The sequence below is a fragment of the Dendrobium catenatum genome, unplaced genomic scaffold (genome assembly GCF_001605985.2).
Source record: "Dendrobium catenatum unplaced genomic scaffold, ASM160598v2 fragScaff_scaffold_91, whole genome shotgun sequence".
NCBI lineage: Eukaryota > Viridiplantae > Streptophyta > Magnoliopsida > Asparagales > Orchidaceae > Dendrobium > Dendrobium catenatum.
The window spans coordinates 64780-92471 of record NW_021318553.1 but is presented as its reverse complement, the minus strand read 5'-3'; the positions used below and the strand labels follow the sequence as shown (position 1 = coordinate 92471).

The 27692-nt window shown below is 34.3% G+C and overlaps 1 protein-coding gene across 4 annotated transcripts in view; it reads right to left on the bottom strand.

The window, feature by feature from the left end:
- LOC110096047 overlaps positions 1-27469 on the bottom strand; it is a 73083-nt gene extending 45614 nt beyond the window's left edge. Inside the window, exons 1-6 of one of the 4 annotated variants that reach the window (XM_020821809.2) lie at positions 27117-27469; positions 22564-22615; positions 18999-19192; positions 13858-14034; positions 13440-13706; positions 13223-13308 (exon numbers count right to left, since the gene is read on the bottom strand). In XM_020821809.2, coding sequence (XP_020677468.1) covers positions 13223-13308; positions 13440-13706; positions 13858-14034; positions 18999-19192; positions 22564-22615; positions 27117-27344 — 1004 coding nt within the window. In that variant the 5' untranslated portion in view covers positions 27345-27469. Of the gene's footprint in view, positions 1-13222; positions 13309-13439; positions 13707-13857; positions 14035-18998; positions 19193-22559; positions 22616-27116 lie in introns of all 4 variants that reach the window. The other 3 variants (XM_020821814.2, XM_020821811.2, XM_020821812.2) reach the window with 3 other exon arrangements.
- Positions 27470-27692: the final 223 nt, after the last annotated feature.

Here is a 27692-nt window from a genome sequence, read left to right as displayed (position 1 = left end):
GGAGGTCATGTGAAGATGTTTCATGATGCTTTGAGGACAAAAGTACTTATCATATAAAATATATTTAACTTTAATTAAATGTTTTTAATATATATTAATTTATTTATTTAAAAAAAATACTTAAAATTTGTGAGATTTGAACCGGACAGTTCAAAAATAACCGGACCGGTTCGCCGGTTGAACCAGCGGTTCTGACCGGTTCAGTCCGGTTCTTTGCAGAAGCGGTTTTAGGGCTGAACCGGACCAGCCTTGTGACCGGTTCACGGTTAAACCGGTCGAACCGGCCGGACCGGTCCGGTTTTTAAAGCACTGGGTAATTATACAAAAATATGAATTTTTAGAATATATGTATGCTTTAAGTTTTAAATGAGAGAGAGTGAGGGAAAGAGAGAACCTAGAATAATTTAGAAAGAGAAGATTCTGTTTTAAATTATTTTGTAGATTTTAAATTGAGAAATTGATTCTTATAGGTAATAATCGTGGTGGCCTCGAAGAAATGGGGATTAGCAAAGAGAAATCAAATTCCTAATTTTCTGTAAGTATACATGGTTTATTTCAGTAATACTTTTGTTTTCTCTTCAATTTTATGTTTTGAAAGTCCAAGTATGATTATGAAAATTTTATGGTCATTTTAGATCATGATTATGTTATTTCATCCTATGATTAATCAAGCAACTTTTATATTATATATCATGGCATTATATGATAAGGTTTATATGTTATATGAAATAAGATGAAATGAAATGATATGATTATGATATGAACGTGATATTGAATGCGTGTATGTGCATGCTGAATAGATGGAGCTCACCCCCTGATGGTACTAGCTGGGGACGCTGTACTCGTGCACGTTAAAATGATAATAAAGGATATGGAAAAGGAAATGGTAAATGAGTACATTTATGGTACTAAACGGTGACTCCTGTGATTGTTGTAATATATACGAAAAGAGAAAGTTATGAATAATGATATGGATATGGAAATGAATTATGAAATGATATGATTTATGTTTATATTTAATGTTATATTTATATGAGGCAAATTATGTTATATTGAGATTTAGCATATTGTTCAGTTTTCCTTTATTACTATAGTTTAAAATTGTGTTTTACTTACTGAGCTTCGGCTTAATGTTAGTTGTTAACATTTTTTTTCAGGTGTAGTTACTTTAAATAAAAAAAATGGGTAGAAGGGGTGGCAATGTTTATCGTAGGAGAGGAGCTCTGTAAGAAAGGTAATTATGAATCTATTTGATTTTATGTTTATGTGATTTCAAATTTTAATGTTATAGTGGCTCTTTCAAATATTTTGGAGATTGATTTAGAGAATTAATAGTTTTAAGAATTAGATATTTGACCTACCGTCCGACCATCCGTTCCCGCCTCGCCTACGCGAGCTCACCGGGCTGGGTCGTGACACATATCCATTGGAGAGGCTGTAAAAGGAGAGCCATAATAAAGAGGCTGCAAAAGGAGAGCCATAATAAATAATGACAGATCGAGAGAGGAGATTGTAATAGATAGAAAAATTGCCAATTACCTATAATATAGGTAAGTAGGAAAATGGACCGATAAAAAAATGGCAACAAACCTAAAGAAATAAACTAAATAAAAAAAAATTGCAACAAAACTATAATTTGACAAATTATTGAGTTTTTTGAAATAGTCAATCATAATCTTTCTAATAACGACTAATAGATCCAAAAGATGAGGCACTAGTTGGAGTATGCAAAGTGGGGTTGGCTAGAGTTCTATACTGTGCAATGGAGTGATAACAAAACTTGTCAAAATAATGCTTATGAGGATGATTGGTACAAGTGCAATGGCGGCAACCAAGAAAGGAGCTATGGTCATAATTCTGTTCAATCATAGGGAATTATTGAGCTCCAAACACTTTCCATGAGCTTCTTCATACACCTCATACCATCCTTTTCAAACATTTCCAGCAAATAATTATTAAAATCTAAAGGAAGTATGCATGAGAATTCATGTTATTTTTCCAAGATAGTTGGATCAATAGCAAAGGCACAATGTTGAACTAATTCATTCCATTCTCCTCGCAAGGTGCTATATTATTAGTTCTACATATCATTTTGAAAGCAGGAATATCTCAAAATTGGGAATATAGACAAAAGTGACAATAATTTTTGAATGTCCATAGAGCAAAGAAATCTACCATCTTAAAAGTCCTAAACATAACAGTGCAATAATGGAAGGTTTAATACTCTTTAGTAAAAGTTACACATACCATAATCAGAAGTTTGCATTTTCAAAATTTACCGATGCTATAAGGAGAAACGTCAAAATGATAGAGTTTATCATCAAAACTAACTAGGAAGGGAAAACCTTGAGCACATGAGATTGTTGGTACCATTAAATTTAATAGCAATATTCATAGTAGAGGGTTTCAATTCATTGAAATAACAGCAAGATGCAATGGCATTGTGGTAGCTTAGATCAAGAAATTTATGCAAATCATGAGGATTTTAAGCTCTGGCAAGTTGAACTAAAGGTGTGGGCTTCAACTGAGCAAGCGCAACAACAGTAACAAGAAGTCAAGAAAAGCATGCAAAGGAAAAAAATGGTGCGTAAAAGCAAAGGGAATCAGCTACGACCGGAGTGGGTTATGAGTGAAAGGAGCAAGTCATGCAAGATGGCAGTGTATATAGCATATGAGAGAAGTAGGATGCAAACAATGGATCCAGCCATAGGAGAGCGATTGGGGCATGAGCAAGCTAAGAGGGATATGAGTGAGTTGAGTGTTAAGAAAACTTTTTAATGCCAGGTTGTAAAAGAGAATGCTTGTGTATTATTGATTAATGCTATGTGCTCATATATAAGCATTCAACACAAATGCAAAAGGAAAAAAAAAAGAGTGCATATTCACATCTAAGGGGATATAAAGCATACTAAAAATATACTCCCCATCTAGTATTTTCTAAAGATGGCACTTTCCAATCCAATTATGATAGCAAATCCAAATTTCTACACCTTGCTCTTTTTCCCTTTCTTATACATGTTTTACGATAATTGTAACAAGAAAAAAAGCAAGAAGATAAGAAACCAAATGTAAAAATTACACATGCGCAAGTACACGTAAAATTTCTATAGTTCAATAAGATCAACTTATGTCCACAATTGAAAAAATATTAAATAATCCATTAAACTTATAAAAGAGTACTACATCAAAAATTTCTCTTCTTACGAGGTTGGATATAAGGATGGAGATATCACTTTATCCATATTCAAACTGAGATAAAACGTAGTCACCAGATATGAAGACTAAGGCTAGACATGGAGAAGATTGTACTACTCTCATCTTCTCCAGTGAAAGAATCCAAATGGAAGCTTCTCTCTTTCATGACTGAAAACTTATCCTTTGATAGAATCTAAACAAGCAGCACCTTCTTAAAGTAGAAGATATCCCTATCAAAAGGGCTTCGAAAAACCTTTGTCTTATGTCTTAGTTGGCATCTCTCCTTGTTCGTTCTATTTGGTTGATATTGTAGGACGGAAAACCCCTCCTTCCTCCTCCTAAGGATCCATTAATAGTGTGATAGGAAACACTTGGATTTCCAAGTGTTTCTCACCAAAACCAACTAGATCCCAGATGAAAACTGCTGTCCACAACAGTAAAACAGCCAAAAAAACAGTAGAAAATAGGGAAAATCTGAGAGCAAAATGAAGAAACAACTTGTATTTAACTAGTAGATGCAAGGAAAATAGTAAAGATACGAGGATCCTCTATTCGAGAGGAGGATCGCACTCTCTCAATCTCTAGATCCCGATCTAGAGCCCTCACTATCCAAGAAGACAAAAGAAATTCCCACAAAACATCACATAACTCTCATTCCTCTCTTTCTCCCTACTTAATGCATTCTAATTCAAAACAAAAGCAAAAGGACCTCTCTACCCTTCCTTCTCACTCCAAAAATACTTCAATTTTGTTTGAATTCCAAGTGGACCCCACTCCCGAACTCCCCTTCGTTTCCGCCGGCCTGCTGTCCCGCGATTTGCTTCCGCCTGGAGAAGACCCGGACCGGCTTGGCCGGTCCAGGTTTGACCGGCCTAACATTACCCCCCTCCCAAAGTACCACCTTGTCCTCAAGGTGGAAAGCAGGAAACTGCTCTGCAATCCTCTCCTGTGGCTCCCAGGTGGCCTCATAGTCTGGGAGGCCGCTCCACCTAATCTTCACCTCCTTTTCCCCCTTCTCATTGATGCGCACTCCTTCTACCGCTAGAGGCTCCAATGTCACTTCCATGTCCTCCCTCAATGTGTTTAATTAGATTGAGCCAGCCTTTATTTAGGCTTAACTAGAATCAATACCATACTTATTGGCTTTACTCTTGTTCTTGGGGAGTTTGCATCAGTTTGAGATCGAAGTTTTCAAATCCCTAATTCCTTTTAATTGCTAAATAACACAATAGTTTTGTTTTATGCAAGTATTTTTGCTGATGTGCTTGTTATTTTGTCCTCATTCCACATCTTTTCCTTTTAGATTTTTCATATTAATTTATGTGCTAGCTTTAGTGGTGGATGCTATGTCTTTTCATGGTACATGTTGAAACCACCTCAATCTATTTTTCACAATCTTATTATCATTCGTCAGCACAAATAGAAACTGAACAAATCATTAACCGGTGGCTGAGCTCCAACTTCTAAACTGACAGCGCATCAACTTGAATCCATAAATGGGTGATTCCAAAATCAAACAAAGTTTTAATCCATGAGCCAAAGCAGAAAATTCAGCAAAATATGCCTTCTGAGTGCCCAAAAAGATATTAAAAGGAAAAAAATTTAATGACCCGAATTATCTCTAAGCAAGCCACCAGCAACTGCTTCTGGAGTTCCTCTAGCACAGCCATTAACATTGAGCTGTGACGAACCCATCACCATTTAATCAAAATTGAGCTTCACCAACCAGCTTCAGGTTTCCACCATCTAGCAGTCTTGTGATTCTAGAAGTTCTAGGGGGAGGACACATTGAAAAATAACCATACAATAAACTCCTCCCTTTAATAGCCCAATCATCAATCAGCTTGGCTTTTATTTACAGGCGACAGCTTAATCTGATTATCAATTTGACACACAATACTACTTGCGCAAATCTTTTTTCCCTTATGTTTAGAGTCATTTCTATTCCCTTATAGAAACCACAGAATGCAAATTGGAATCAAATACCTGATTTGACCAGGCTTAACATTCATCACATAATTTTTCCAAGCAGTAATTACTAGAGTGACAGAAAATGTATTAGACAACTTCATAAAAAAAAAAAACATTATGAGCTGGCCACACACTCGAAGCACTTCACTATTCCAGAAGACATGAAAGAACAACACTGACACCTTGAAGCCAACTGGAATGCAAAGCTTTGCATCCTAACATCAACAGTCAGAGCAGCATGAAAAATTATCCAGACAAATAGAGAAACTGTAATGGGAATAGATTTATGCTATAGAAGTTTTAGAATTGAACTAATGCCCTAGATATAATCATCAACTTCCCTGCCATTTTGAACCTGAAACTAGAATCAGGAGAGATTTGACACTCCGCCTATGAGCATTTGAAATGTTAGTAGTTTGTGTGATAACATAACCAGGTAGCAAAGACTGCAGCTTAAACAGATCGCCATCTTCATTTTCAAAAGACTTAAGATTTTCGCAGAAGTATGAACTACAGCTGGAAACAAAGCAGCCACAGTAGTAATTCCAATACCAAACATCCTTTCAGAAAACACCTTACCAGCACCATTAACCCAGCATATGATATTTTCAGCAACGCTTCTGTGGCATAATGTCATCAGGGTAAAAGAATCTCAAGTTCTAACCGCAATCTCCATAGGTTATGTATATATAAGAACAGGAGCCAAATATTTTGTTTAACTAAATCCAGGACTGAATGATGTCTACACATTTTTAAATCTAAACTGAGAAGGATAGTGGAAACAGATTTAATGGCATAAATTAACAAAGGAGCATGATCAGCAGTTGTTTTATTAAGATGAGTAACTTCGATGTAGGTAAAATGATTCAATCGGTCCAAGGACAACACTTGATCCAATCTGATTATACCACAACGGTAGACCAAGTAATCAGATTTTCCATAAATCTTGCAAAAGTAAGGACATCGTCTATAATAGTATCAACAAACTCCTCAATAGTATTAACTTTTGGATGGGCACCACTTTTCTTTTGCATCATTGAAGGATGATATTTAAAACCACAGCTATCATCCACTACTCAACTTCCATGTCAAAGTTCTTAAATCATTATGTAAAATTCTCCTATTGACCCTTAAGAAATTATCATACACAGAAGTCCCATAGATGGTTCTTCTCCAACAACTTTAGTATACAACATTTGTTCAATATCTTTTACAATAGAGCAACTAAGCACGTCCTTTAAAAAAAAAAAAAACATATTTTATTTGACACATTAGCTACACAATTATTAAAACCCAAGTATCTACATTTATATGACAACTGAGTTGCAAGAATCATAGGTTCGAAAATCGCCGGCATATGTAACTTGCACTAAACAAAGAATTTTTTAAGTCTTCACTTAAAAATATTACCTAAAAATGCTTATAATAAAACCTTTAGATAAGCATGATTTTTTCAATGTTAACATTATATTGTCCGCACAAATGACACGAAAGAAGTATATGTAATCCTCAGAATGACCTCAAAAATACAAAATCATCGATGTATCTATAATTGACTCAACACACTCAACATTATGATTTTCTTCACCACTAGCATTAATGTCCTTTTCACTAGAGCATTCAGGATCATTGATTAAAAAATTAGTTTGCAAAGCTGACTTAAAAATAAATCATCATAAACACATGACCTGACCGTGTTGAGGTATGTTTTAGCCATGTGGCGGTATGTCCTGTCCTTGTACGGCTCTAATTTTGATGATGTACATTAAACATATTTTTTTCGTGTTGAACGCATGCTATCCAACACACACAAATGGCTTTTTGAAGTATTCGTGCTTCCTAGAGTTTTGTCTAATCCTATTAATAATAATTTCTATACAACAGACTCCCTTTAGCTCTTTTTACTTGTTTTCTTACATTCGTCATTCTATTAACTCATGCAAAACTGTTAATATCTTCTTTGCCTCTTTATTTTAGAATCTGAAGAATATTTTTCCCAGATTTTCTATATGCTCATATCTAGTGTTTACCAACAGCTGCTCTCCAGCATCCTTTCAGTTGTTGATGACACTAAGCTTGTAACAAAGGTCAGTATATCATTCAAAGTTGCTGGGTTCTAGACTTACTAGATTTAACCTCCATGTCCAATTTCAGATTATCATACGTGAGCTACAGTCTATGCTAAAAGAACTTGTTCTGGATAAGGTGTGAATTCATATAATCTATTCCATTCATCAATTTGATATACAGTCGTTTTTATATTTCTTAAAAATGCTTGTTTTTTTGATGAAATACCAGAATGGAAGGCGTCCATTATTGCTGTTGCTCCATCCGCAGTGCCACCGCTATTTTACCCCTGATGATCTAGCTTGTCTTAATTCAACCGTACCTTCTCTTTGCACACAGGCAATTGTTTTAATGTTTTAACATTGATACATTTGTTGGTATTATAAAACTATAAAGCGGGTCTAAATTTTCCCATACATTAGGATGAGAAGGAAGAGGGGGCCACTGAAGCAGGTCCAGAAAAGATATTAGAAATTGATACAGAAGCCATAACGACTCAGAACAATAAGTACAATGATTCTTTGAAGACCATGCAATCAGCTGTGGGAGGTAAGAAGGAAGCTTTAGTAAGGAGAAAGGAATTATTGGTGGAGAGTGGTCTGGCTGAGGTGAGACATTCCCCTTTAGTCTAACAAGTGTGCGAGTATCAAAACAGAATTATTTTCTGTCTGCGTATGGAGATGGCCCTACTATCCGCTTTTCCAAGTTTTATGTGTTCAGAGCTTAATGAATCAAAAAAGCTGAAGGAAAATATGTAGTATGGTATTTTGGAAAGAAAATTTCTTTATCACTATTAATTTGGAACAAGAGAAAGTTGTTACTACTTGAAGGGGTTATTCTATAAGGTTAACATGTCCATGTGCCCGAATTATTTGTTTTGAATTTTATACTGTCATTAGATTGGGCCAACAGAATCACTACCACACCTTTTATAATAGCATTATTAGAAAAATTAGAAATCTAAATGATAATGAATGGATCATTTAAAAGAGATTATTATCATGTAGTTATATGTAGGATAATCCTCAATTCTTCAATCTATGCATCTTGTAGGTCATAATTTTCAGTTATGTTCCACACACTTTAGGACTTTACTGGTTTCTTCATTAGTTCATGTATTGTATTGCTAGTCATTCAATTGTGTTATCTTTTTCCGTCTGCAAGCTTTTTCTACTGTTCTCTTGTGAACTATATCCAAAATGTCTTTCGTTAACTCTTTTTGCATACTGTTAGAAGCATAGGTTGTGATATTTTCCTTGATGGTTGTGACCTTCCAACTAAGTGGATTTTGTATTCTTGGCGTAATGAATTCTTCAGTTTCTGTATCTTTTAGCTTATATGCTGCTGTTATCTGTTTAAGTGCCGTGCTGATGCATTTATATCGGAAAATCTATATCTTTAATCCTTTTTAACTTTTAATTTAGAGGTAGCATTGCCGCACTTCAATTTTAATGATTTCGTTGTCTTTTTAAACACATGGTTTTTTCAATCATTTACTCAAGTGCACTTGTTTCTTAAGTTTTGTTATTTTTCTCCTCTAGCAAACTTGCTCCCGTCTTCTTTCACTAGTTGAGTTGCGGTACGTGTGGTGCCTTCTTTTCTTTTATATATCAGTAGCGGAAGTCATTGGTTGAGATGTTTGACTTTATCACTGCAATCTGCTTACCGTAAAGTCTGAAACAATCTTTCTTGGCTTATGTTAATTGGTAAATTTGGCTAAATGTCTCAGTGTCTAATCGAGACTTGTATCGACACTGCTGATGAGCTACTTCGATCAAACTTTGGCAGAGAAGTAATATTTGAGGTGATTCTTTTCTCTTTCTCAAATTACGTGACCATTTCATATGCATATTCTGTTTAAGGCAACTTATTGATGCGGATATGCTATGGAAAAAGAATTAGTAACTTGTAGAGAACTCATCCATTTATTGATAGAATGTAAAAAACTTAAGCAACTTCACAAACATAGGGTGATCATGCTGTTTCACTTTGTTTGCACAGCTTTTTGATGCTCTTCAGAGGTAATTATCTAAAAAAAACACTTTCTTTACTTTGATGCACATCATTGTTTTTCTTTTAGATAAGTGAAGAAGCCCAAAGTAATGCCCTCACTATTCACTTGTGGCAAATTTAATCTAGATTATCGTATTGCTCCAATTTTGTCTCTTGACTATGCAAAATTGATTCAAATTGTCTTCTTATATAAAAATGATTGAAAATTTAGATAAACAATTAATCCTAATTTAGTCTCTTGATTATACGAAATTGATCCCAAGTGGACTATGAGGGACTAAATTGGGATCAATTTTTTATGGTCAATGGATAAAACTAGGGATATGTTATACTTTGGGACTAAATTGGCTACATTCAAATAATTGGAGGATTATTTTGAGCTTTTTCCCCTTAAGATAGGTATATTACCTTATTTCTCAAAGGATGTTTTTGTTAGATATATTCTTTACTAGAGATAGAGTTGAAGGTAAACATGAATTTGATAGGAAACACTTGGATTTCCAAGTGTTTCTCACCAAAACCAACTAGATCCCAGATGAAAACTGCTGTCCACAACAGTAAAACAGCCAAAAAAAACTGTAGAAAATAGGGAAAATCTGAGAGCAAAATGAAGAAACAACTTGTATTTTATTAGTAGATGCAAGGAAAATAGTAAAGATACGAGGATCCTCTATTCGAGAGGAGGATCGCACTCTCCCAATCTCTAGATCCCGATCTAGAGCCCTCACTATCCAAGAAGACAAGAAATTCCCACAAAACATCACATAACCCTCATTCCTCTCTTTCTCCCTACTTAATGCATTCTAATTCAAAACAAAAGCAAAAGGACCTCTCTACCCTTCCTTCTCCCTCCAAAAATACTTCAATTTTGTTTGAATTCCAAGTGGACCCCACTCCCGAACTCCCCTTCATTTCCGCCGGCCTGCTGTCCCGCGATTTGCTTCCGCCTGGAGAAGACCCGGACCGGCTTGGCCGGTCCAGGTTGGGCCGGTCCAGGTTGGACCGGCCTAACAATACTATGGCGTAGATATTAAGATATAATTAATTATAAAAGAGTTTATAAAATCTGTTATAGTCAACAAAAAAGCTCATAGCCCAAGAAATCAATCATAAATTTGAAAATCTCAATCAATATTTGCAATAAATATGAGCCACAATCATATATTGTAAATATTTGATGAGAGAAAATGTTGAATCCATAATTTTAACAATTTTGAAGGCATACATGATGACTTTTAATTTAAATACTTTATGGTCAGCGCTCAAAAACCTCTGTGTCACCTTCAAACTATCATTTATGGATTTTAGCTAAGGCCTTACTAAGCCTCATTTTTTCTCCTCGTTCCACTTTAATAAGCATATCAGTGGGGGTTTTATGCCCCCCTTATCTTAAAGAGCTATAAAACACTAGCTTCAAGAAAAATTGCATAAATAGTGATACTAGCTTTAAATGTGTTGTGTCCAGGAGTGGAAGGAAAAATTATTTTCCAAATGAGTGGTGCCATGGCAATCATAAGGGTGTGCATCTTCTTATGACTAATCAAATTCTTCCAAAAAGCTTTGAGAGTGATAGCTATGTATTTAGCTTCTATTATTAATAATTCAGCTATCCTCTATAGTAAGACACTTAATTCATGTTGGTTCCACCCAAAGTGCGGAAGTACCTAATAGTACTTTTTGTGCGGTCTCCCCTCAAATCCATAATAACATATCCATAAGTTTTCAAGCCAAATCTTTCAAACTTCAATCAATGATTGACTATATCTTTTAGCTAATGTAGGATCTACGTTACAGCATTATGTGTTCATTTCCTAAATTTGGCATATATTGACTGTTAATTCTCACTACATGTCCAATACATGGTCATGTGTAAATCATTACTTGCATTAAAGGCCCAACTACCAATGCATAGGATACTTAAACCATATAATACTTCTCTTTGTATGTCTTTTGGTGACTATTCTTTTACGAACTTGAAGTGACTAGCAAATGATATGATTATAGTCTATCCTTCATCATGTTAAGCATATCTAGCAACTTTGAAATATATTGTGATTGTGAAAGACTCAAACTACTTGCATTTTTATCCTGATCTATTCTCATCCAAAGAACCTTCTTGCCTTCATACCATGTCAAATTCTTCGACTACATGGGATGGCAAACATTATTGTGTCAGACGAAGATAGAAGATTTACTTACAGATTATGTAAGAAACTGCAAGAAATTTTGAGTATGAAGTTAGATTTCAAAGCTGCATTTCACACACACGTCTTGATGAGATTTTGCATTCTTGACTTCGGAAGTAACTGAAAAGATTGAATTCCACTTGTAAAGTTTGCCTACAACAATAGTTTTCATGCTAGCATTGACGTTGCATCATATGAGGCCCTTTACAATAAGAAGTGCATATCTCCTTTGCACTAGTTTGAGGTGAGTGAGGGAAAACTCTTAAAACCTCAATTAGTTGAATAAGCTATTGAGAAGATTCAGCGGATTCTAGAACAACTTAATTCAATTTAGAAGCGTCAGAAAAGTTATTTTGACACTAAGCATAAGACTTCAAAATTTTAACACAACAAAGCTAAAACCTGCAAGCTCCACGATATTTCTAATCATGATAAAGAGCTATTTTCATTTTTAGGGTAAGATTTGAAAATTATCATAAAATCCATACCCGATGCATTGGCCATAAAGAATATAATGAAAAAAAGCCAAAAGAAGATAGATGGCTGTAAAGAACCATTATTTTGATAATGATTCAACCAACCATCAAAGCTTTGAGCCTTCAGCCTATTCAAGAAATTTAATTTAAATGACTGAAGTAATTGTTGAACTTCCCTAGAGAAAGACGATCATCACAAGAAGCCTTGTTTCAACCAGCACAATTTGTTATAAGAAACATCCTTTCTTAATGCAAGAATAATCAAGTTCAATTAAAATAGATCCAAAAATAATCAAGTTTTATTGAAAAAACAAAACATCAACATAACAATTAATATCCCGGAAATTTGGTTTAGATTTTTCGAAACAAACATGCTTTCAAATTTAAGCAATCAATTCTATCAATCACCATGTTTCTGCAGTATAGTATGGTTAAAAACAGAGAGCACGAAACAAAACACATTCATTACTAGGGTAAAGCATAAATTTCAAAACATGAAGCAGATATTTAAAAAGGTGTATGAAGTTTTGAAAACTAATTAGTATGCAAATACAAGAAAGATTTTAACTTATTTATCAATATATAAATATAGAATGTATACATATACACTGATACAAATATGGGATTTCTTTCATTGATGCGTTTGGAATGAGCTCAGAATTAATATCAACAAATGATTTTATAAATTATAGGATAAATAATGAGAATGATACATAGCATAAAATTGCCAAGGGGCCAGTCAAATATGTCGAGAGCCAAGTTAAAGAACAACAATAGAAAAGGTGGAACAAAATATTTCAAAGAAGGCTTGAGACTCACAAAATCATCATTTTATAAGAAGGAACCAACATTGGAATCTTTAAAACTCACAAATTAGCAAACAATCAGAAGAAACTAAATAAAAAGAAAACCAATTCTACAAAATCATTCTTTAGAGGAATAAATTGAATTAAGGAAAGAGAAGATTGGTCTCCAAAGATGGGAGAAACAAGTAATTAACCGAGATAGGAATCGATAATCAAAGTAGCTGATGTGATTGATACAATGTGCTTAAGACATTTTGTGCAGAACTTTTGGAAGAATTGAGGCAAGTTGAGAAGCAAGCCGAGAATTAAGTGCGTAAGGTTCCAACTGGTAAAGTCTTAGCCCGCTGCGGTTACACATTTTGGATAAGCTTCCGCCAAACAGCAAGAAAATGAGCATTTAAGGCGTCAAGTTTTGTTACTAGGAGATGTTGGTGAAATTTTCTTCAACTAATACCTATGACTTATATCATAGCTTAGAAATTGTATATAAATTAGTCAGATTGCCAACCTTGCATTGTTCAACTTATCTTGATCCTGGTCATCTGCAATGCTACCATGGGCTGATGACAGAGAAAAATTCCAACCAACGTGGACCTGTTGACAGTAAACGTATAAAAAGTTAGATGACTTATATATAATATGGTGGAAGCTTATGTACAGCATGAAGGAGGGCATGCAAAAGTGATGTCAAATATTTTATTCCGAGAATTCCGCAGGATAATTACCATTTCAGAGGGGGAAGATAACTTCTCTTTTGAAAGAAGCTCACTTGGGAATTTAAAAGAACTTGTTGTCTTATATGTACCATTCATTTTCTCATCAACTAATAAATTATCCAACTTAGGGTCCTTTCCACAAGCAGCTTCCAATAACAAGGATTTGGTTGAAACCTCAATAGCTGATGAAATTTTCATGCTACAATATCCATCCAATTTTGGCAGGCTTGTCTCTAAAAATTTCCAGTTTTCCCAATTAGGAACGGCAACATCATCCTGCAACAACATCACCGTATAAAAACAGTACTTTTCATCATAATTCAGCTAGAGAGTTATTATAATTCATTAAGAATAAGAATGAAATAATGCAGGGACAGATAAACAACAAAAATGTTCACTTGAAAAATTAACAAAACTAGTCAACTACCTGTACACTATCAACCACATGTAACGGAGGAAACCAGAAGCAGTATTCCCCCTCAAGACCAAGCGAGCTTCGGTTCTCAGATTTTTCTAAGTTTTTAATGTCTGAAGACCTCTTTGCAGCTCTACAGATGGAAAAAAATGGATGTGTTTGCTTTCCAGCAGATAACCGAACGTTCTCCTGAGATGAGTAAAAAACAAACTTTATTAAGGAATTAGGCAATCAATATACAATATGCAGACAAGCTGTGCATACACATGAACCGCAAAGAAAAACTGGCAGAGCACAACCAAAACAACATTTTGCATTTTCTTCTCAAATTTTGAAATCAGATATTGTGACATACTTGCATTTACTATAAAAAGAACGAAACTGCTTTCATTCCTCAAAGGACGTAAAAGAAATTAACCCTTTGAACAAAAGAAGAAAGGTTGGATCACTGTGTAACAAACATGGACTGGACTAACAATGACCAAACCCTGGCAAGACCATTATCATCATTTATTTTATCATTATCGTCATCATTAGCATTATCTCAATTATTTAGGGTTGGCTTTACAAATCCCATTCTCCATTCAACTTTGTTTGGTGTTGATGGAATTCTTTTTTGAAAATGTTTATCCATCGTACCTTTGGTACACCCCTTTTTCTTAGTCCTCCGGTCCTCCCACATTAATTTTATTTACTCATCTTATTGGTGCTCTTCTGCCCTCCATTCTTCATGCCCAAACCACCCAAGTCTATTTTCTACCACCTTATCTTCCACGGGTCTTACTCCCGCAAATTATTTTATATCATCATTTCTAAAACTATCATTCATAGTTCTAGTACAAATATATCTTAATATTCTCATTTATGCCCTGATCAACATGGCTATTTATGACTTCTTATCACCCAATAATATATACATAATATTGTTAGAATAATTACAATTTTCTAAAATTCACCTTTAAGTCCCTGTAAAATTCTCTTATAATATAATAAACTTGAGACACTTCTTCATATTAACGACCCAACTTTAACTCCAGATGTTATTTCTACATCTATATTCTTATTTTTCTGCGAAATAGATCTCATACACTTAAACATATCACGCTTAGAAGTCAATTGATCCATTAGCTAAATTATCATACTTCTCAACTTCATATCAAATAAAATTGCATTGCATTGTTGATCGCTAAAACAAAATCTGTTAGAAAAGCATCAAATGTTCACCATCAACCGCATGAAAGTTGAGATCAATGACAATGAGCTCGTGCATGGTCACCAATGAAGTCAAATGTGACAAGAATGATCCTCAATAACTTATGTGTTCACAACTTTGGTCAATTATGATCCAATCGCAATGCTTACACAAAAATAGAAGCACAAATGTAAATTGCTTCAACCCAAGCTCGTTGTCCCGCATATAGCTCTCCATTTATCATCAAAATCACATGAAACTTGGAGAGTAAATCTTTGATTTGATCCTCTACAACTTTTGTGTTCATCAAATAAATTGATTTAAACCCTATGGAATTTAGTTTTCACCACAAAGCTTACCAACAAAATCAATCCAACTACTGTAAATGTTGGTTTAACTCAAAGGAGAGAGTGTTGCATGTGTAGTTTCTCCTTATCCCTCCACATGATGAGCTGACTCCTACAATCCTTTACCTGATCTTATGAAAAAGGAAAAAAATAAAAATCCATCTCTCGCTATCTTATTTTCATTAAAATCAATTCATTTACTTGCCATCCCCAAGATGCAAAAGCCCAAATACCTACTCAAAAATCTTACATACCACCTCCACCTACTAGCCTTTACTCCAAATCACCCCTAATTGTAATTAGCTCTTCCCCACATGCAAATACTATCACCTAAACCGACTCGTTTAATAAACATGTTGGAAAACACAACCTGAATCCGACCTGTTTAATAAACAGTTCAACTTAAACCCAGATTAAACGGTTCAACTTAAATCCGAATTTTTTTCAAGTCTGGCTCGTGGTCGGGTCATTTATTTACACCCCTACTATTTTCATATGGCAACATGCTACTGGACAAGAGGACATACAAACTACATGAATAGTCAATCTCTCCCACCAGGCTCATCTCAAATTTAAGACACCCATCAAACCTTCTCAATGACTTGGTGCCTCCCTACTCACCATCAAGCATTCATCCTTTCTCTAACTCATTGTGATACTCATCAACCTTTCAAGCTCAAGGGTTGGATATTTCCTCATACCCATGTTCCCAATGTTGCTCATGAGAGCAACCTCTCGTTATGTGACATGCACTCATTGCACCTCTCCCCCTGTTGAGCAAGTCAGCTTGGAGCACTTAAAAACCTTATGTGGGGCTCCTTATCTAACTCTCTCTGTTTGGCTAGCAACCTATCCTCTCTGCAACCATCCCCCATGGCCTCTAGCTGCCAATTAATCATTATGTATGCTGGCTTGTTGACACACATATAAGTAACTCAATGATTTCTTATTCTCTCACTCTCTCTACATTCCACTACTAGTTTCATTGTAACGCCGCAACCTAGGAAACCTTCCTTTGTATCCCATGGCAAGTAGACAACAACCATTTCCCCTCTTTAATTCTAACCTAGACAACAAGATATAGTAAAATAAATCAATCATTTCTTCACCTCCATTGACTTCTTCTATTGTAATTTTTCTCTCTCAAATTGAAAATGTTGTAATTCACCTTCATCATTACAACTTTTGGACTTCTTCCTCACCTATTGTATCTTCATTTTTTTATCAAATCCCAATCTTTTTCATTTTTTATTATTTTATTAGAAAGTTAATCAAATCTAATTTAAATGTTGATTTATAATTTACTTAAGTAGAAATCATGAAACTAAAGAGGAACTTGTGATTAAAAAGATTTCCCTATTTCTACATAATTTGACATAAGTGTTTAAATTTTTTAAATAAATGCATACATATAGGTATATATTATTAATTTAAAATATTTATTATTTAAGGCTTTCGTGTTGGTCTATGTTAACATTGTCTCTTTCAATATCAATAAAGCATTGGACTTCCATAGCACATTTTGAGGTAGTTAATTTTTATTTATTAGCAAACAAATATAAGGCTTTCCGTTAGAGGCATTATCTTTGATGTTTCTAATGGGTTACTTAAACATTTAATAGATTATAACTCATACATGTCATGTTCAATTTTGCTTTGCACATGAATAGTTGTATGATCATGTTGTTATGTCATGTGTTGTCTAGTATAATGGTTACCATGATAATTGTTGGAAAAAAATTTCTATCTTAAAATGGACCATATGTTGGCATAACTCATTTTACATGTACATTGTCTTGATTTATGTGACATAAATCTTGCTCATGCTAATATTGGAATCTTTTTGTATAAAATAAGATTTGATCATGTTGCTTATAAAATAATTATTATAGCAGTTGCTAATGACATAATATATAAAATATGTATGTTAATGTATGACTGATGTGAATGTCAATTATACCCTCTCGTTGATTTGATTGGATAATAGAGTTAATATGCCTAGAGTAACTATGCTATTAGGGGTCATTAAAGTTCACTAAGTTCCTCTTATCTAGGGAATCTTAACAAAATGATTATGGATAAAAGAAATTATGATAAATGATTGATGAGTAACCTCTGAATATATATGAATATGACTGGTGTGAATCTATCAACTTTTAAAAGCATTAATTATTGTTCTTTTCATATGAAGGATTATGAACATCATATAGTAAATCATTTTAAAATAATTAAAACTTTTTATCATTTATACTTAAATAATATTTGAATCCAATCTTATAATGACATTTGTTTAGCGCAAATTTTGTAAGGGCTTCTCCGCCTAGCTGTGGGGGTTAAAGGAGAGACACTTAGTTTAGTGCAATACTTGGAAGGTGCCTCCAAGGAGTGGACGTAGGTCAAGGTTTGACCAAACCACTATAAATCTGGTGTGTTCTTTCCTTTATTACTTCCGCATTTTGTTTTCTTTGTGGTGATATTGGTTTTGATTTGTGTTTTGATTGAAAGATTTTTTTTTTTTCAATTCACCTCTCTTAATTAGCTTTGGGTCAGTTCATAGGGCCTAACATCCCTAACGAACTTTCAAGTGGTATCAGAGCACTTTCTAGTGTCATCTGAGCACTTTCAAAAACTGAGTTATGTTATATCTGAAAACACTTTAGCAGCTGTTTCTACAACCTGAGAAATTACTTCGTCAATCGAAGACAGTTGCACAGCACCACTAATAGGAAGAAATTAATAGTACATACAAGCAACAAGCAACCAATGAATTGAACAATGATTTCTTTGGCTATCCCCAAGATTGTGAAAGATGTTAGAGCCAACAGATAAACTCAAAAAGATATGAATTATTTCATCGTGCAACTTGCAACCACTTGAAATGATGCATTGGAGACTAAATAGCCTTGAACAGATATCGAAATAGTTCTTTATTCATGCTATCATGAAAATGGTTTATTACTGGTAAAGTGTATTTCCAAAATCAAAATGAACATTGTATCACTAAATAACGTCAACGAGAGTAATTATTTTGAATTTAATTTATGTTCATCTAAGGCTTTGTTTGGTTGATCCTAAGTTACAAGACAATCACAAAGCACATGTTCATTTAAATATATATATTTTTAATTCAGGCAGAAATTACAAGCTTCTGTCCCACAAGCACATTATTCTCTATGAATCCCATAGTGACAGCCCATACTAGAAATGCATGCACTGGAATGGCTCTATAAAATACAGCAACCTCTCAACGGTTTCACTTTGAATGCAACATAGAGAACCAGCATCATTTTAGCTTCCATTTTTGGCAACACAGATCGTGATGGAAAAAAGAATGCAGACAATATTACATATGGGCCCTGCTGCATTTCAATACAAGCGGAGTTATTTGCTATACACAAGGAAAACAGTTTGGCAGGTCATACAAAGCTTAGCATTTCAATGAAAGATTTCTATCATGCCTGAGTTTTCAATATGCTTGTAAAAGCAAAGCACTAAATATATAAATTTATCCTATAGTATCATTGAATGGCATATGAAACCCAGAAATGTAAATAAACACTCTTTTCCGCAGCATCCAAGATGCATGCTCTGAAAAAGTGGAAGTTCAGAAATACCTCAGCGGCTTTCTTTGCCTCAGACCAGAGATCACAAAAGGGCTGACTTTCAGCATTAGAATCCTTAACATTATCAGATTTTCCGTTTGACATCCTTCTCTTTGAACTTGTCTCAGGGCGCCCAAATTTAGTTGGTGTTCTATTCTTCACAGGTGTCTCACCTCCAGACTGCTTATTCTTCAAGTTTCTACCGCCTAACAAAAGGCATCAACCAAACATTCTTACAACTACATTTCGATAAAAAGCACAGAAACATGGTGTTGTGTAGACTTTTAGTACTAGTGTTCATTAAAAAGAAGGCTAAAAGAAAGCATCACATTATAAAAAAAAAACAGAGCATTCTACAAAGTAATTAATTAGTCAATGAAGAGATTAATCATCGAGAAAAAATTGGGTATGTTAACTCCAGTTGAATTTGGTTCAACTCAAATTAGAATTCAGCTAGGATATCCTTGAGGGTGTGGTGCTCCTAAAGGATGCTAAGGTTCATGTCATAAAAATTTTTGGAGCCTTTGGATGCTCCAAAGTATCATGCATGAGGTAAATGAGCATGTGAAAGATAGCTCCTAATTTTATTTGAGTGTTTTGGGCTCATTTGAATAGGAGAGGTTCATTTAGATGCTTTCAAACAAATTTTAAAGATCAATTTTTGCATGATTTAAGCAAATTTAGGAGTGTGCGAATGTGATTTGCATTTTAGGAATTCCAGCAATTTAGAGCATTCAAATCTTTCTTTTCAACTTTGCAAAGTGTTGGAGACGAACTTAATCAACCATGCCCTTTGTGGGACTAATAACATAGACAATAGGATGTCAATGAGGAGTCTCACAATAATTTGGAACTTTCTAAATGGATTCAATTCACCTTCAAGCATTTACAAAATTCATGAAAAGTTCATAAACTTCAATATATGCAAATTCCTATGCTTGAAAATCATTTTTGTCATGCTCTATGCTTTGAAAGAAAAACGCATACATTAAGAACCCTCTCATGTGCTCCATATAATTTAGAATATTATATAAATAAGCTTAAATAATTTTAAAATGAGATGGAGTATAGTCTACGGACTTCTAAGGGTCCATAGGATATTTCATATTAGTTTAACAAACACTTGAAATTAAATGAGCATATTTACACACTTGCAAACCTCAAACGAATAGCATCTTAGCAAATTTGGATGACTTCCTACATTATATGTCAATTTTGTCGTGACATGAGCATTGGAATAGGAATGAATGCAACTAGCAACTAACAATGCTGGAAACCTACACATCATCATTTAATTTAGAGTCAAACGACGATGTTTAGCATATGGTTTGGTTATAGGAGACGGCTAGGTTCCAATATGAATGTGTCATATGCAATATAGGGACATTGGACATGAGTCCAATGACCGAGCACTTCATCGCCTCTCTCTTTTGGCTCTCACATGAGAGTCAATTGTGGAAACGGATTTCCACAACTTTCTCAAGAGGACAGTGGGATGTAGGAATTTTTTTGGGTTTAAAAAAATAAAATGCAGGGTTTCTAGGGACATAGGGGGTTTGGAAACATCATACACACATCCATAAGGCCGATAGACCTAGATTTTCCTAAGTTTTGATATTTTACCTCACTGAAACAAGTTATGATGCTAGCCAGCATGCTCTCAAATTGAAAAAGGCGAGATAATTGAAGGATGAAGAACGAGCTCACTTTTCAATTCGCTCCAAATGTCTCCCCCACACAAAATGCCTTCATTGTCCTCTTATTCCCCCTCTTTTTGTTTGAGAGGAAGAAAGAAGTAGCCTTGTACTCTCTTTTTTTTTAAAGAATAGTAACAACAACAAAAGATTCTTGGCTTCAGTCTCTGATTGCACATAGGAACACACGAGTAGAAGCCTTTTAGCCGCTCAATCTGCCTTCCAGGTCATGAATGAGAAGCTTTAAGCCACTAAGTATACACAAGGAGAAAGGATTCTCAGCTCTCTTTCCCGCTATCTCCTCTAGTCGCTTGAGATGCACAAGAAAGTGACGCAATAAGAGTTCCACACTAGTTGGATGCAGCACGAAGGTGGCTCGTCCCTATCTAGAAGAACCAAACCCGGGACCACACAAAGAGGCTGCTCTCTCAAGCTCGATCCGCCACCAAGTAAGCACGAACAAGAGGCTCGTTCGTCTCTTCTAGCCTCATGCAGAAGACTACTCTCAACCGCTCTTTCCACTCCTCTTGCTCACTCCTTCGGACACACACATGAGTAGAAATGAGAGGTTCTCCACTCAGCCTAGAAGAAAATGCACATAGGGAGCAGGAAAATGAAGGAACTCAAATATAATAGCCCTCCTCTCGATCTCATTCTGTGTCCTTTCTGAACGAAGGCAGCAGCTCAAAATGATTATCTGCCGCTCAATCTCTGCTACATGCATAGAAATCCCTAGATTTGACATGAGGGCAGCAGCACAAGTTTGAAAATTGGGGGCTTCGTAGTTGTTGATCGCAAATAATTGATTTGGAAGCGAAATGAAGCCCAATTAAGCCTAATTTGGATTTATTTAGTCAAATTAAGTTCACTTTTCATTCAATCGAGCTAATTTGATGAAATTAAACTCGAATCAAAGCCGATTTGAGTCAAATTGGGTTCGCAAGCTCAATTGAGTTGAACGTGTTCAAGTTCAATCAAACCCAATTGGGGCCAATTCAAGTAGACACAAAAATTTTGTCAACAATAACATATATGTTAAACCTTCTCACTATAGATGATGCATGGCATAAGTAATGATAGCACAATTCTTACTAAATACTGCAATGCCGCTAAAATACTTTTGGGTATAAACAATGCATTTAAATCTTAAATGCAAGACCGGTACTTCCAAAAATCTTAGAGAACCTAATAGGGAATCAATTTCTTAAAGCATATCACATATTCTATCAGATCATTAGCTAGGTGGAAAGATAAGCATTGTATGATAAAATTAATAAGGAGGAACCCCATAGCCCAAGACTAATAGAGCACAGTATATATGATATATGTGCGTATCGTTTTGTTTAACCACCACTTAAAATCAATAATGTATCAACTCTCTAAAGTATCAAACTACAAAATATGCGAATGGGTGGTGCTGAGTAGCAGGTTTGTGGGATGAGAAAGCATACCTGAACAGATAAACCTTTCATCAAAATGTTGGTGTTGAATGCTAGTTTGCTAAATATAAAAAAAGGAACCTCTAAATCAAAGTGTAAAGATCGGGATTTTTTTTATTTGGGGTGTAGTATACAGTTCCAAATAGAATAATACTACTTGCTTAGATTCCTTCTATTTTGTTAAAATTAAAAAAGCAAATAAAATGCTTATTTTAAGTTCTTTTATAAATGAATTAGACAGAATCACCATCACTTAGCGTGTCCAGGCCAACAACGCTTAAGGAAATGGCCGAATTTAGATCTCTTGGAACCAAAAACCAACTGATGGTGATTACTGCTTCATCATGAAAGAACATGCAACTCTGTGGAAAAAATGTCATTGAGTGTGGATCTTAAAAACATATTATTTTGCCAAGAACAGGGATTCTATATCAACTTACTAACTTTTTCTCCTGTGGACACTCAACTCTTGTGCCTCTTTGCCATTATCTGCAAACTAAGACAAAGTTTCGAGATTCAGCCTGTGCATGTAGAATAAAATTGGGAAAGGGCAGTATTATATATCAATACTTTCATGAAGAAAGAAAAGAGAAAATTCAAGCATACATCGGACCAATATCAATTGCTCATTCTCAAGTAACATTAACCAATTCAATTACTTCAAAAAAAGGAAGTATATGATAGCATGTGCTCCCTTAACAAACATGATCACTTGTGAAATTGAAGGCCAGTTATAATTAAGATTGACCATTAGCTTGCAGAAGTAAAATCTTGATTGATAGTCATTGATCCAATTAGATGACAAATGGCAAATCCACAAATTAGAAGTCCGAGAACAGTGAAATGCTCTCCTGCTGTTGAAACACTAATAGAATAAGAAATTGCAAGTAACTAATTCTAAAATAGCCATCAACAGCAAAATAATGTAGGTGAAACAAATTAAAAAATTTGTTTGGAAGACTCGCACTAATCCGGTGAACCATCATGAACGTCTCAGAGTTACATAACCAAAACATCAAATTATTATTTTTTGGATGTAAGGAAAAAACATGTCAGAGAAATAACAACTGGAATCAAAGTCAATAATTTGTTGTGTGATTTTATAAGAATATTATATAATATATAGCCTAATAAGGATCAATTAGCCCACCATCTAAGACAAGACATCATGATCCATTAACTGCAGGAAATATTAATATCAAAAGAGGAAGCTAATATATATAACTTTGAATAACATAAATACAGCATCAATCTAATATATTATAGCATTTAGTAAGGAAATAAATTTATTTAATACAACAATCGTCTTTCAACTTCATAGTGAATATCATGACGTCCCAACGTATCATTTAGTGCAATAAATTAGTCCTTCCCCAATGCTTTTGTGAATGTCTACTAATAGAAGGTGTGCGGGTATATAAGAAGGGCAAATCAAGCCAAGTTGTCACTTCTTACAAACAATATGATAGTCTATCTAAATATGTTATACATGTTTATGAAAAATGAAATTATAAACGATGTATAATGATGTATTGATGTACGATTGTCACAAAGTACCTGTATAGTCTCGTAAAATGTGACAACCAAGTTACCTCCAAATATGTATTTGTCAAAGCTCGATATTCAACTTCTCATATGATCTAAAAAAAAAATTGGTTCTTGGGTTTTCTAAGATAAGAGAGTTCCATAGCAAAATCCAACATCTTGTGGCATATCTCCTTGTCGCAGGGCAACCTACCCAATCTGAGTCACAGAAGGCTTTTAAAGGAAGATTGTTGGCAGAAGAAAATGATAAACTTTGTCTAAGAGAACCCTGATATATTTGAGGATGCATATGGCTGCATCCTGATGAGTTTTTCAGGGCCCATGGGCTCATGCATGAACTGGTTTAAGGTACAAACAGAACAGATAATATATGGACTTGAAATAGATTAATCTTCCAATCAGTCTTCTATACTTGTTTCATTCAACGATAATTCATATGTTAGTTACAAATTTGTTCTGGTGGAAACTTGTTCAAGCATGCAATCATAGGAGCATAATCTAGTAAGATGTCCGGCACATAATTTCTTTGAGTCATAAAGATATCTTTCGTGGAACAGGGAAATTAAATTCCTACTAAATACGTCAAGTTTTCAAGGAATTTAATGTGAAATCAAGTATAAAAAAATATTTTATTTTTGCGAGTAAGGTGTAAACCTTGAGACATTTTGAGGCGTAAGAGCCAAAATAAAAATATTAAATGAATTAAAATATGAAAATATAGCATTTAAAAATAATAGTTTTAAATCATAATATAACATCATAAAAAAAAAGTCATACAAGCACTCAATAATAAGACAATAAGCAAGAAGGTTAAGTTAAACAAATATAAACAAGAATTTAAAAATAAATAAATAAATAAACATATCCTAAAATAAATTAATTATAACTTGAGATCCTAAATTCAAAAGTCGCTCCATTTCACATCATTTTGAGGGATTTCATTAGAATCGTCATCATAGTTGATTGCTTTCTTGTCTCCCTCAGACTCACTGTTATCAATATCCTCCCAAACTATTTTCATTATCTTCAATCTCATTCACTTTTTTTATCTTATTAATAAAATCCAATAAAATATTAATTAAGATATAAATTAAAATAATAATTATATTAACAATTTATATTACATATAATTTTATAATAACCCTTTCAATTATTTTCATGTTAACTTATGTTGTTCTTGTTCCTTTCACCACCAAAAAGTCAATATTGGGATCTTTCTCATGTAATTATAATTTTTGTTGTTCTTGAAACAAATTAACTATGACTTACGACTTTGAATTTAAAAGTTACCCCTGCTCCCATAATTTAGAAGGTATTTATTAAAATCATTATTGTAGTTGATTGTTTTTCTTGTCTCCTTCAACCTTACATGTATTAATATTCTCTCAATCTTCCAAATCATCTTCAATCTCAATTAACTTACTCTTCCACTATCAATAAATCCAATAATATTATTATTTAAAATATTTTATAATTTATATTACATAGAATTTTATACTAACATTTTCTATTAATTTCTTGTTAACTTCTACTATTATTCTTCATTCCACCATCGCAAAAGATAATATTGGGATCTTTCTCATGTAATTATGACTTTTCTTGTTCTTTGGTTTTTTCTTATAAATTAGGGTTTAGTTTATAATATTTAGTAGAGTGAAAAGAAAAGCTTTTGCTTTAAATAATAAAATCACTTGGGCCATTTAGGGTGCTATTTTCTTTTTTTCTATCACAAAAATTAAAAGTAGAGATGTATGCCTCTTTTAAAACATCTCAAAGCACGCCTTAGTGGTTTGCAGCATAGGCCTTTTTTCCCCTATGTAAGGCACTAGCCTCAAGGAACTTTGCATGCACTTTTCTTTGGGGCAAACATGAAGGTGCACAATATATTGCATAGTTTTAAACTATGAGCATACTGGTTTCACACAAATATCCTTCTTGTGTGGACTATGAAAACTCCACAACATTAGCAATAGAGAGAAATTTTCACTCGCTTCCTCAAGGGACATGTTGTTGTGCTTGAATTTGTCAATTGCATTGCATTCTTGCATTGCTAAGGACTCATATCCCAATTTTACATTTGCATTTTTATGCATGACCTTTTTGCCACAAAGATTATAATGAAATTTCAATGTTCAAAAGTTTTCATTTGTATGAACAAATCTATTACAATGATTGTAGTACCCATCCTTGAAATTATTTAAGCAACAATTTGTTCGACCATTCCCTATTGCAGCGATGAAAAAATTTCTTGATTAATACTAATATCATTTGTTGCTGCATTTCTTCTTGAATGGCTAAAGAGCAGGCATGACACATATTGGGTAATGGTGTAATCATAATCATATGGGCATTGGTGAGAACAACATTATAGTTGTTATTGAGCACCATGTGAAATTGAATTTGTTAATTGTCTTCCCTCTAATCATGGTGAGCTTTTAGTTGATTGCAGGCGGAAAGGGCTTGATCCGTCTCTGACTCATTTCAAAGACTTTCAATCTTGATAAAACACGGTGAAATAGTCATCATACCTTGCTTGAGTGAAGCTAAGAACTCATGGACTCAATAGATGGCTGGTGCATTATTTTGTAAGAATTGAACTTCGAAGATTTTCAATCTAGTTTTGCTATTATGGCATGAATTACATTTTTGGAGAAGTCTAGTTCTGCTGAGTAAGTTAGCCATGATAAGATCATCCAATTGCATTGATTCCAAAGTGCATATTTAACAGATTCTTCAACTTCTAACAGTGGTTGAAATAGCTTTATTGATGTATATGATTTTGTTCTTGGTCATGACAGCATGGATCATGGCTCTACCCCAAGAAGGTTAATTTGGTGTGGATGAGCATATGTCTGGGTTAATCAAAATGATAGATGTAGCATGGGTTTGATGGATCCATACCAAAGTTGACACCACTAGTGCTGGGGCGGTTGGCGAGAGATTTTTGTGATGATGTTTGATCCTCATTAGTCATGGAATTAGCAAGAAGAAGAAAGAAAGTTTAGGCACCAAAAAAGGTGCTCTAATGTCAAGTTCAATAAATAACAAATTGGAATAATAACGGTTCAAATCAAAGTAAAATTTGATGAGAACACTACGTAATATATAGTCACAACAAAGATCAATTGACTCATGATTTAAGCCAAGACATTAGGATCCGTTAAATGAAAAAATATTACCAGCCTAAGGTAAGCTAAAATAAACATAACTAAGGAAAGCAAAAGTATAACAATCAATCTAATATATTACAGCATTTACTGAATAAATCAATCTCATTTAATAAAACAATATTATTTAATAGTGGAGCTGGCCTATCAATGTTTTATACAACAGTGAAACAGTTTAGGATCGAGTTTTACCTATGTAAGTTGAGATTCATTGTACAAAAGACGTCCCTAACTTCCCATAAAACCATTAGCTAAAAAATCGCACCAGGTGATAGATAAAGTTACCTCTTCGGGAACTCCGTCCTGTGATTTCAACTTCTCGTTCCTCTTTCTCTTACCCTTCTTCTGTCTCCCTTCTGAATTGCTTCCTCCATCGTCCGCCACTGCATCCGGTTGTGGCGTTGCAACAGTTCTTGGTCCGCAGCCTTGAGAACTGACGCAGAATGAGAGCTTTGATTGAACCGATCGCCTTGGCCGATTCGTCGCCGCTTGATATTGCCCGGATTCATCCATTGGTCTCGGGAATGGAATGGAACGAACGATCGGGAAAGAAAGGGAAGCTGCAGCAGAGGAGTTGGAATTGAGATTGGCTAGGGTTTTGAGAAAGAGCGGGAGCGGGAATTTTGTCCTCTTACGTAATTTTCGGAAGGATGGCTGCCGTGAAGATGTGACCTGATATAAGCAGCTCTTCTAGGCTCTTTCCTGAGTGTTTGGCGATCAACTACAGAAATTGGATTTGAGTCATGTATTCGATATGTTAAGTTAGGGCGTTTTTCTTTAATTTTTCTGAAAAGAAAAAAATGATCAGATTCAATGATTCCATCAGATTGAATCATTTAATATTTAAATTTTATTTAAATA